This window comes from Nesoenas mayeri (assembly GCF_963082525.1).
Source record: "Nesoenas mayeri genome assembly, chromosome: 16".
Classification (NCBI taxonomy): Eukaryota; Metazoa; Chordata; class Aves; order Columbiformes; family Columbidae; genus Nesoenas; species Nesoenas mayeri.
Window position 1 is genome coordinate 13,696,456 of NC_137562.1, and position 12,082 is coordinate 13,708,537.

Here is a 12,082-nt window from a genome sequence, read left to right on the forward strand (position 1 = left end):
TTGGGGGGGTCCATCTGTCGGAGCAGCCGAGAGCAGCGACCAAAAGACCCCTTTAGGGATAAAGACCCCCCAGGGATATTAATATATAAATATAAATAAATATTTATATATTATATGGGGTATTTTTACGGATTTCATCTGCTTTGCACCCAATTTCCTTTCAGATTCTGGCGGGGGGGGGAAATGTATTTAAGGTTTCGTTCCCCACGTCTGCTCGGTGCCGCATTCCCACCTGCACTTGTAGCCCGAGCGCTCCCTCCCTTCTCCCTGCTCCTTAAAAACGATATTAGGAAATAATCTAACGTTGTTTTTTCCGCCCATCTGTAGTAAGAAAAAAAAAAAAATGTTCTTTTTTTACCTTCCAAAGCAGCAAACGAAACACAGATTCCCCACCTCCTTCAAGGAATATCTATATTTTTTTTTAATAAAACAACGATGCAAACGATGTCCCCGCATCAGAGACGGACGTGCCCTCACACACAACCCCAAAATATCGACACTCCTCCTGCCACCCGGTGCTTGTCTTTGCCATAGCACAGGACAGGAATTTCTCGTTGCCGTTGTTTATTGTGTTGGCTGCTCACCTCGGAAATATTTTAAATAAAGAAAAAACCCTAGGGCTTTTTAATTGCAACGAAGTATAATCGTTTGAAAGCAAAATGAAAATATATGTATATATATTTTTAAGAAAGGAGATTCTCTAAATTAAATTTCGGGGAGCAAGGGGAGAAAACCGCAGCCGAGCACCCCCACAGGGTGTCCCGCAGCTGCGTGGCGGTGCCGGAGCGGTTCAGGGGCAGAGCCGCTGCCCCCCCGTCTACCAGTCCCGGCCGGGAACGGGAACCCGTTCCTCTCCTATTTTGGAGCACACAGATGACAGGAATAGTTGCAGAGCCCGAAACGCGGGTTCCCTGTGCGCGATTTCCGCACAGCGTTGTGCTGCTCAGCGATGGCAGGATACGCTGCCCCCGCTGATGTCCCCAGTCTCCAAAGGGGCTGCACGTTTTGGGGGGGCCGAAAAAGAAAAAAGAGGGGATGCGAGGAGGACAATTCCGTTAAGAACCAGTCGAGAACCGCCTGTCCGCCCCTTCAATGGAGGCTCTTTTGTTTCTCCGTGGGGAAGGGGCTGGCGGCCGGGGCCCGGGGCGCGGGTGTTGGGCAGGGTGTGGGGCAGGGTGGGCAGCGCAGGGGCTGCGGAGCCGGGGGGGGGAATGTCCGCGCTGCGGCGATGCTGGCGGGGCCTGGCGGGCGTGGGTGGGGAGAGGGTGGGGGGAGAAGGTTGGGCTTGGCCGGGGAGGCTGGTACCTCCCCCAGAAATGCAGCAATTCTCTCCCCTCTCCCTCTTCTCTCCGCGAGGTGGGTGCACTGCGATGGAGACGCGGCGAGCTCTGCCAGGGGCTTGCGCTGCCCGTCTGGTGACAGCCACCGGCTGCTGACAGCCTCCCCCCACCAATCGCCGCCCGACTTGCCCCCCGATCCCGCCACACGGGCCGGTGGAGAGGCGCGGAGCAGCGCGGAGCAGCGCGGAGCGGGCGGCGGAGCGGGCGGGCCCGCACCTCCCGCCGCGGTGTCATGCCCCTGGGCACCCCGGCGCGGAGCCGCCCGAACTGCGCCGGGACTCGGAGGTAGCGGCTCGGAGGAGCCCCCAGCAGCGGCCACAGCCCCTCGCCGGGCGCGGAGGTCCCGTCCGCCGCCCCGCCGCTCGCTCGCCCCGTCGGGTCTCTCCGTCCCCAAGGGTCACCGAGCAGCGGAGTTAGCCGAGCAGCCACCATGGCCACCCTCCTCCGCAGCAAGCTTTCCAACGTGGCCACCTCGGTGTCCAACAAGTCCCAGGCGAAGATGAGCGGCATGTTCGCCAGGATGGGCTTCCAGGCGGCCACCGACGAGGAGGCGGTGGGCTTCGCCCACTGCGATGACCTGGACATGGAGCATCGGCAGGGGCTGCAGATGGACATCCTCAAGTCCGAGGGTGGCGAGGAGGGCGGCGAAACCCCCCTGGAAGGGGACATCCACTACCAGCGGGACGGCACCGGTCCCCTGCCGCCCTCCGCCTCCAAGGACGCGGGCGTCTGCTCGGAGTTCTCCGGGCAGGGCAAGCCCAAGATCACGGCTTGGGAGGCGGGCTGGAACGTCACCAACGCCATCCAGGTACGACCGCCACCGCCGGGCACCGGGGGAGCGCTCCCCGGCCCCCCTCCCAGCCCGCCGGCAACCCCGGGGTGATGGCAAACCCGCTTTGGGGGAAAAGAAAAAGCGGGGGGAGGAGAAGAGAAAGAAAGAAAGAAAGAAAGAAAAAAAAGGAAAATAAAAATTAAAAAAAAATATATATGGGAAAGATAGGGGGGAAATAGAAGGAAAAAAAAAAAAGGAGGAAAAAGAGAGAAAAACAAAAAGAAAAAAAGAACGGAAAATAAAAAGCCTCAAACCTGGTTTTCTCTGCTTTTCCCCCCACCACTGGAATACAGAGCCAGGGAGGGGCACTGGGCCCCAAACTCATCCTGCTGCACCTCCTCGTGTATCCTGGGGGGCGACAGGAGATCCCGGGGAGGGCCTGGGTCGGTGATGGGTCTGCACCGGGGTGTACTGAGAGGGGCTGGGGACAGAGAGAGTAGAGGCTGGGGCACAGCCCAGGCGCCAAAACTGTACTGGCTTGTTCTGGCTGCTGCAGGGTGAGATGCTGTGGCTGTGCAGGTGTGATTGTGGGGGGTGGCACGTCAGAGAGGAAGCTGGGGGGGGTGTAATTGTGTGTGGCCGCGACTGCGTGGCGTGACTGTGTGACTGATTGCGTGGGTGTGATGGTGTGCAACCAAGACAGCGAGTGTGCATGTGACTGCGACTGTGCAACTGCGTGTGCCCGGGTACGTGCGCCTGCGGGTCCCCTCCGTGAGACGCGCAACACGGTTTCCATTTTGTCTCTTTCTAGGGGATGTTTGTTCTGGGCCTGCCCTATGCCATCCTTCATGGTGGATATCTAGGACTCTTTTTAATAATTTTTGCTGCAGTGGTTTGCTGCTACACTGGGAAAATCCTTATTGCCTGTCTTTATGAAGAGAATGAGGATGGGGAGATAGTCAGGGTGAGAGACTCCTACGTGGACATAGCGAACGCGTGCTGTGCGCCGCGCTTCCCCACCCTCGGCGGCAGAATCGTGAATGTGGCTCAGATCATTGAACTGGTCATGACCTGCATTCTCTATGTGGTAGTCAGTGGGAACCTGATGTACAACAGCTTCCCCAACTTGCCCGTCTCCCAGAAGTCGTGGTCCATCATTGCCACGGCAGTGCTCCTGCCTTGTGCGTTCTTGAAGAACCTCAAGGCAGTCTCCAAGTTCAGCTTGCTCTGCACATTAGCCCACTTCGTGATCAACATCTTGGTGATCGCCTACTGCCTCTCCAGGGCACGCGACTGGGCCTGGGACAAAGTCAAGTTTTACATTGATGTGAAGAAGTTTCCCATCTCCATTGGCATCATTGTCTTCAGCTACACCTCTCAGATCTTTCTGCCTTCCTTGGAGGGGAACATGCAGAACCCCAAGGAGTTTCATTGCATGATGAACTGGACTCACATAGCAGCTTGCATCCTTAAGGGACTCTTTGCCTTGGTTGCCTACCTGACCTGGGCTGACGAGACCAAGGAAGTCATTACAGACAACTTGCCATCCACCATTAGGGCAGTAGTCAACATTTTCTTGGTGGCCAAAGCCTTGCTCTCATACCCCTTGCCGTTCTTTGCGGCTGTGGAAGTCCTGGAGCGGTCCCTTTTCCAAGATGGAAACAGGGCCTTCTTCCCCAACTGCTACGGGGGTGATGGGCGGCTCAAATCCTGGGGCCTCACCCTCAGATGTGCCCTGGTAGTTTTCACCCTGCTCATGGCTATCTATGTCCCACATTTTGCCCTCCTGATGGGTCTTACTGGGAGCCTCACAGGCGCAGGGCTCTGTTTTCTGCTCCCCAGTCTTTTCCACCTCAAACTCTTGTGGAGGAAGCTTTTGTGGCACCATGTCTTCTTTGATGTCGCCATTTTCGTCATAGGTGGTATCTGCAGTGTCTCTGGGTTCATCCACTCTTTGGAAGGCCTCATAGAGGCCTTCAGAACCAACGCTGAAGACTAAGGAGGGGCCAGAGCCGGTTGCAGTAAGAGAATCGCATCGAACATCCACATAGCCAAATAATTCTGCATCCCTTCAATGGAAAGAGTCATTATTTTCGTTATGTGCATCCAACAAATTCTATGTCATAGAATCTGCAAATTAAAGGAAATAAGAAGATATGAACGTGTCCACCCTGCCATCTTTTTAAATAAGCTGAGAGTTAAATATATTTTTTTTGTTATTTAGAATTTTTTGAAGGAAAATGTCTGGTGCCCCATCCCTATCTCCTCACTTGTTGCCTGAAGCTTGGCTCCCCGCAACTGACCTGTTGGGAAAGAGTCGCAGTTTTCAATACTCCTTATAGATATGCAATTCAGTGTTTCAGGAGCTGAAACACAGGTGCCGATCCGACGGGATTGGGTTAACGTGCTCACAGACGGAAGCAAACCAGCCGTGGGTGCTGGGAGCAGGGACCTTCATTTTACACTGTGTGAGATGGATGTAGATGAGACCCAGATTGTACAACCAGCCCAACAAGTCCAAGCAGCGGCTGATGACCAGTGATGCCAATTACCTGCAATGTTTACACCGTAGTCACATAGATGTCAGGACTGCTTAATTCTTCCATCCAAATTCACACCGAGGAATGGCACTTCCCATCAGCTACAATATTTTGTCTCTGGTTGAAATCGCAGACCTGGAGTCCACTTCTCGGTGACTTTTGTTTTGTTTTGTTTCAACGATTGTTATTTCTAAATTATCAAAAGTTAAAAAAAATAATAATATATTGTTGGATTTGATGTCGTTCAGGATACAGGAACAGAATTACGACACAATTCATTCTGTGCAATCTACCAGATCCGTGGAGCTGTTTCCAATGTACGTGTGGTGTCATTGTGGTAAATAAGATGAAAAATGTATATCAGAAAAAAAAAAATCTATCTTTAACATATAATGTGGTACATAAATATATCAAACAATAAAGAGAAAACATAGTCAATGAGGCTGGCCTGGTTCGTGGGGGCTTCAGAGGAGCTGGGCAGAGGCAGAGGGAGGTTTATCCTCAATGATGGTGGGATTAAGCTATTTGCAAGAGGCAGGACACATATTTTGGGAAGGGGTCGTTCTACAGTTGAGGGGGCTGCTTGCAACCCCCACTCCCCACAACTTTGCTTTACTCTCGTAGCGCTCATGTTCTAGGGATGGATGGAGTTTACAGGTTCTTGTGAAGGAGAGGAAAAAAACCCTCACAAACTAACAAATGCAGTGGAGCGGGGGGAAATAAACGAAATAAGGGGCTTGAACCGAATTAACTCTGCCCTACCCACAGGTGTGGAGCGTCGGGCTGATCCCCGCGGCGGGGGCGGTCGCCCCCAATCCCGTGACCGAAACCACCTCGATTTACACCGATTTGAAAGCCACAACAACTAATTCGTTGTCTGCTCGATACGGCTGCACAGCGGGGATGGGGGGGGACGAGACACCCACCGACAGCGCTCCCGCAGCCCGGGCACAGCAAAGGTCCCCGTGGGGCTCCTTTTATTGCCCCCTAAATCATGTCGAGCCCCGGTAGGGACTGAGGATCGTCCCCCCACCGCCTGGCCGGAGCTGGCGGAGCTGCCCCTCGACGGCAGCGGCAGCTCCGCAATGCGGTACCCGTGGGTGGGAGGCGGGGGGGGTTGGACAAGCCGGAGAAAGGGGCTGCGGGCAGAAGGGGGTGATACTCCTTCCCAGAGAAAACAGCATTTCGGGTGGTTTCCCGGGCAGCCTCCGAAAGGAAAGCGCCGGGAAGCTGTGGGGTTTATTCTGCATGGGGACAGGGATCTGTTGTGCCGTGGGTGGGTGTGGGGGGCATCGCGGTGGGGTGCTTGCCCCATGGATTAGCTGCGTTTCCCTCCTTGCTGGGCCTCTGTTTTTGGAGGGATGCAGCTCTGCCCCATCCCAATTCTCAACCTCACCCCCATCCTCATCCCCGTCTTCATCCCTGTCCTCATAATCCTCATCCCCATCTTCATCCCCATCCCTATCCTCTTTCCCATCCCCATCCTCATCATCTCTATCTCCCATCCCGGTGAGGTGACCCGTGATCACCCGTCGCTCCGGCAGGCACCGGCAGCCGAAGCTGCCCTCACTCCCTGCCCGCCCCCGGCGCTGCCTGCTCGGTCCCCCCCGCTGGCCGCCCGGGGTCTCGGCGGCGGCGCAGCGCCCTCGCCCGACGGTGCGTCCCGGCCCGGAGCCACCGCACCGACCGGCCCGGGAAGCGGGGAGACAGCCCGGCCGGGGACGCTGAGCGAGCAGCTCCTCCTTCATGGCTGCCGGCTGCTTTCTCTTCTGCCTCAAGCTCTGTGTTACAGCCCTATTTTCTCCCCAGGGGCTGAGAAGGGACCAGCATGGGTGGAGATCCAGCCCACCTTCTCCCTGCCTTATGTAGGGCTGAGATAACCTCTTGGTCCTGGAGAGCAGAGGAATCCTCAGAGGTTAACACATCCTTTGCACATCTGTGGTTTGCATCTGCTTTGCATGCGGTGGTTTGAGGATCCTTTTCTCTCTGTGTTCCCCGTTTGGATTGCAGGAGGCACAGGGGTGCAGCCAGGACAGCTGCCATGCTGCAGTGGGAGGGCAGCTTGCTCGCCTCTCCTTGCGGGCAGCAGCCTGTGCCTGGATGCGGGATGCTCACTGACTAACCTCTCCCATGCCTTTGTGTTTTTCAGGGGCTGAAGGTTCTCTGGTTCAGGGCTTGTGATGATGGAAACCATTTCATGAAGCTTTAACTTTGCAGCGGTTTTAAACCTAATTCAGCATTTTTTCCCCCCCTTGTGAACAGAAACAGCTCCTGCTTTGAGTGTATTTGGGGCTCTAAGATGATCTGTGCCTTTCTTGTGACAGCAGGGGGAAAGCGAGGGCAGCCGAGGGCTCCTCGCTCTGCCCCTGCCCCAGTCCTCAGGGCGCAGAGCAGGGGACCGGGAGCAGAACGTGCCCTCAGTCCCAGCAAGCGCACCTCAAATCCCCGCATCCTGCCCAGGCACAGGCCCCCAAGCCCCTTGTTCCCCAGGCAGCTGAGATACCCCCTGGCTGGGGGGACTCTGAGTGGCATTTTGGCCTCCCCTGTGATGCCCAGCAGCAGGTTGAGCGGGTCCCAGGGATGACAGGGAACCTCAGCGTCCTCCTCGCTGTGGTTTTCAGCTGTGGTAAAGCCAGTGATTATCTAGTGAGCCCCAACGGGTTTTGTCTCGCTGTCAGTTCTGCTCAAGCGCTTTCTCCGTGTTTCTGCCAGGTGCCGATGCGCACTCGTGGCTGACGTGCGATGAGCTGGCGAAACAAGCCCACTCAGCAAGCTGGAGTGATAAGCCGAGGCTTTGTCCTTTGAATCTGTCCGTGGCTGGAATGAGTGAGGCAGTTGGTGCAACCCTTGTGACTTGGGCTTGAAATACAGGCAGCCCCCTCTAGCACGCTGCAGCAGACATTTTGATGCTGTGCTGATGCTAGTGAAAGCGTACATGAACCATTGCAGGAGATGTGCAGTCTTTAAAGTAGAGGATGCAGAGGAATGAGCAAAATAAACCCTAAAATAGCAGCAGGTTTAATTTGGACAAAGCAGAAATATGAAAAGCCAGCATAATGGTAAAGTCTGATCTCTGTTCCAAATGGCTTTTGTCTGCAGCTTCATAGCTTCTGGTCATGTGCTGCAGCAATCCTCTAAACCTTCTCATCCTGAAAATGAGACAAACAAAGGCCCTCTCTGCACTAGCAGGGAACAGATTTCTTTCTCTCTCTGTGTCTTTACAGTCCCTCAACTACAATAGAGACCTCTATTTGGGTTTGTTCCCTGAGACATGAGGGTAATATCAAATCTCTGCTATCCTCATGCACCCACATGGCTGTGCCACCCACGGGACCGTCGGTGGGGGGGGTCTGGGCCCCCTCCTCTCCAAGTGCTGCCAGAGCTCGCAAGGGGTCAGACGTGGCTCTGCCTTCTCCCCACGCACAGAGCCAGAGCCATTGGCTGTGGTAGCAGTCAGATACCTTGGCCTCGTGAACCTTGGATGCCTCAAATCACATATTCCAGACATTTCAGAAAACACCTGTTTTGATGGCAGCACCAATATTCTACACCATCTGATTTTATACATTTTTGTTTGTTTGTTTGTTTTATCCATCTGTGTATTCAAAACCTACTTCAACTCACCCTTTTGGTTTTATAACGGCCTCCCGGTCCAGTGACCCTTTTTCTTTCTCCTCTCTGCTTCAGGATTCACAGGCCCAGCTGAGATGAGCACGTGCTGATGGCAAGAGGTCAATAATTTAACAAACACTTGAGGAATTGTGCTGCTATTCATGTTTCCTCAGAGCTGTGGGACCTCTTGACCAACTACATCGTGGTCCACTCCTGCGAGAGGGTCAGGCACAGAAGGGCTTTTCGGGGTGAAAGAAATCATCCTGGGTAATCAGAAAACGCCTCCTGAGTATGAAGTTTGTATTTCGGGTGAGGAATTGGAGGTTCCACCAGTGGCCAGCAGTGACTCCTTCAGCACGCTTGACCATTACACTGTTATTTGGGCACCCACGCAGGGCTGTGGTGACCATGGGTGCTGGGGACCTGCAAGGGGGAAGGGAGAGGATTAGATAGTAAATGGGGAAGGATATGAAGGGAGGGCGAGTAGATTTTGGCTCCAAGAGGGTTTCGCTGGGCTCAGTTCTGATGTGCCCATAGGGCTTGGTCCTTGTTAGCTGCTCAGGTGCTTGTTCCTGCCTATGTGTGGCCCAGGATGGGGAGCCTGGAGCCACAGGAAGGTCACACAGGAGGCAGAAGTGAGGTTGTAGGACTGCTGCACCTGCAAAGTTCAAGCGTGTAGAAGTCCCTGGATCTCCTGCCCTGGATGCAGCACCTCACTCAGCACCTTCCTTGCTGGCAAGTTCTGTGGTTGCTGGTGGATCGGCAGTGGGTCTTGCTCACGTCCAGGAGCTCTGGCGGGTTTGTGCGGTGTCTCATGCCTCATTACCTCTGCTAGGACCTGGCATGTGACCCGGCACAGCCTCCGGTGAACAGAGCACTTTGTTCTGACCCTTCGCACTTCCCTGCCAGCCAGCTGCCCTCTAATCTCCCCAAGGAGGGATTTTCCTCTCCCACCCCAGCTCCCTGTGCCTCGGTCCCCTGGGAGAGCAGTAGCAGGGTAATCATTTACTTCCTGCCACAAGCCACTCCTTCGGACTTTTCCTTCAACCTTCAGACCGAATTGCCAAAATAAAAACAACAGGACGGAGAGCGGTACATGCTGCTTTCCACAGTGGGAGCGTTGGCAGCACCCACTGGCCACACTGCCCGAGCCCAGGAACCCGGCTTCTGCGCCTCCTTCTCTGCAGGTAACGTTGATTTACTTTATCTGGGGTGATCATGAATCTCCCTTCTCCTGATGAGGTCCCGAAGCTGTTTGGTAGAAGCAGAGGTTTTTGTGCAGGACTTCTCCCTTGCTGCCAGGGACTCGGCTGGCCCGTGGGAGAGCTGCTTCCAGGGTCTGGCTCAGATTCAGCAGGTGGAAGCAGAGAGGGTTTCATTTCCAGATGTGGAAGAATCCAGAGAGGAGAGAAGCAGGCTCCTTGCTCCCCCCTGGAAATATTGTATAAGGTGAAAAAGTTTCTTGCATTAACTGTGCTTCTCTCAGGAAACTTCCATCACAAGGAGCTTCCATCACCCTCTGTGTGTCTACAGCCCCACACCAGCTCACCTCCCAGGGTGAGCTCCCGTGGGGAGCAGCCACAAGTGTTTCTGATCCTGTGTGATTTCAGGAGCTGGCAGAGAAGCAGAGTTAGCTGGCGACTGAGCATGTGTCCCTCCATGTCCCTGAGCCCCAGGGAAAGGAGTCTGGTGTTGCACTGAGCTTTTGCAGCAAGCACTCGAAGGGTGAGGTTTGCACCTGAAATTTCGGGTGGTTTTGGCTGCGTCTCTGCAGCCAGGCTGGGCCTGGTGAAGCTCGGGGATGCCGTGCCCAATAGTGCTCTAACAGGGCATCCCAGAGCCCTCTCCAGCAGGACAGGGGGGCTGTTTCTGCTCGGTACCAGAGCAGGGGATGAGATGGGCTCAGCAGATTGCAGCACAGAGCTGCTGCTCTTGCACAGACTGACAGGTCCTGATGATTCCTTGAGCAACACTTGGCCCAGTTTGGACTGAGCTGCTCACTGGATCCAGTATATAAAGCTCTGCTGGAGACAATCTCCAGCTGCACCAGCACCAGTTGCTTCCCGGCTTTTGCATGTGGATAAAGAGAGGTGAAAACTTGTATCCCATGCAGTGAAGCTGCAGTCAGCAGCTCTCAGGGATGGTGATGGGGACAGAGCAGGGCAGAGGGAGGCATTCTGAGGGACACTTTGCCCACAAGCTTTCCTAAAGAAACAAGCACTGTGCCAGCAGCAAGGGGCCTGTTTTCAGGCTCTCTGAGCTGTCTCCAAGCTGCTAAGCCCTGCTCAATCTGGCCGGGAAACTGCCTCTCTGCCCTTGTCCCCGCCAGGCTGGTCACACTCAGGGCTGGAGCTGTGGGCACAGCCTGCATCAGACCGTGCTGCAGAGAACAGGGGTGCTCATCCCCCCAAAAACATTGTAGATTTGTTTTAAGAAAGGCTCTAAAACATAGTATGCAATATATCGTAAAGTCCTGCTGGGGAGGGGAGGACAGGACAGCAAGCAGGTGAATTGCACCTTCCCCAAGGACAAGGCTGGGCAGCCAGGAGAGGAAGGGTCGCTTAATAGTCTGCTCCCAACTTCATGTTATTTATTCACTGACATCGTGCCCACACTTGAAAAAATGCTTGGAAGCAAGAAAGTCCCAGCAAACTAATTTAAAGGCAATGATAAGATCAGGCGTTTCTTCCTCTGAAGATGTAAAGGCTTTACAAGAGATCAGTAATACTCTGCCACATTCATATTTGTTGAAACAGAGGCACAGAAAGTTGCAAGAGTTGCTCGAAGCCACTTCAGCTGTTCTTCAGAATAAAAACCTGATCCCAAGTGACCTCCTCTTAGCTCCTTCCACCAAAACATGGGAAACCTCCCAGCACTCGTGTGGGATTCCTTGGCAAAATCAAAGGCAATGCCTGAGGCAGAATCCCGGCTTTTGGAAGCTCAAAGAAAAATGTAGACGGGAAAAAGGAAATTTGAAGAATCCCAGTGGTCACCAATAGTCTATTTAGTCTTTCATGAATCCTCTTAAGATTAAGAAATAGGCTCTGACCTTTTAAAGAATATCCTATCCTATCCTATCCTATCCTATCCTATCCTATCCTATCCTATCCTATCCTATCCTATTGCTTACTCAGCAGAGATAACCAAGTGGCCAAACATTTTAGGTCACCTTTCACTGCAGGTCGATGGAAACTTGCTTTGTGCTCTCTAGTGAAATGTTTGTTTTACTCTTATCTGGCCCCTTCCCTGCAATTCCAATTGCTCAGGATTGTGTGGTTGCACTTCAGTGACACTTCTATGATTATGGTTATGGTTATTGCTAGATAGGGAGATTAAGATAATGCACCTTTCCCTACAAAATAGCATATATGCATAGCATATAAAATATTAGAAAGAGGAAAAGGTACTACTCTGTGTGGAGAGAGGGTGGGTCTGGATCTGTTGTTCACTGTGTTCTGCCTTGGAGAAGCTGCAAACGTGGTTTCCCTGAGGAGAGCGGAGGGACCAAGCTCAGCCGTTCAAGACCACCCAGCCCTCGACCCCTTGCAGGGCTTGGGGATGTGGAGGCATGAAAAGGGAAATGTTTCCAAGCACAAGCAATGCTCCAAGCTGTGCCAGTGCAGCTGAAAAATCAGCTTTCTGTGGCCATGGCTGGTTCCCACTTTGATTTTTCCACCATGGTCTGACTGAGCCCTGCCCAGGCAGGGGACATTCACAGAAAGGGTTAAATCACCCCAGAGCTGCTCATACCTCTGGACCCAGGTCCAGCCAGAGGTTTTCCTGGCACAGAAGTGCTCTCTGGAGGGCAGGGAAACGCC

At 53.8% G+C, this 12,082-nt stretch overlaps 1 protein-coding gene across 1 annotated transcript; it reads left to right on the plus strand.

Moving 5' to 3' along the window:
• Positions 1 to 1,770: 1,770 nt before the first annotated feature.
• On the plus strand, positions 1,771 to 4,111 carry SLC32A1 (solute carrier family 32 member 1; the record flags this gene model as incomplete). Its single annotated transcript, XM_080354459.1, has 2 exons — positions 1,771 to 2,148; positions 2,924 to 4,111. 2 exons carry the CDS (start codon positions 1,771 to 1,773, stop codon positions 4,109 to 4,111), a joined length of 1,566 nt encoding a protein of 521 aa, XP_080210585.1.
• Between the last annotated feature and the right edge of the window lie 7,971 nt (positions 4,112 to 12,082).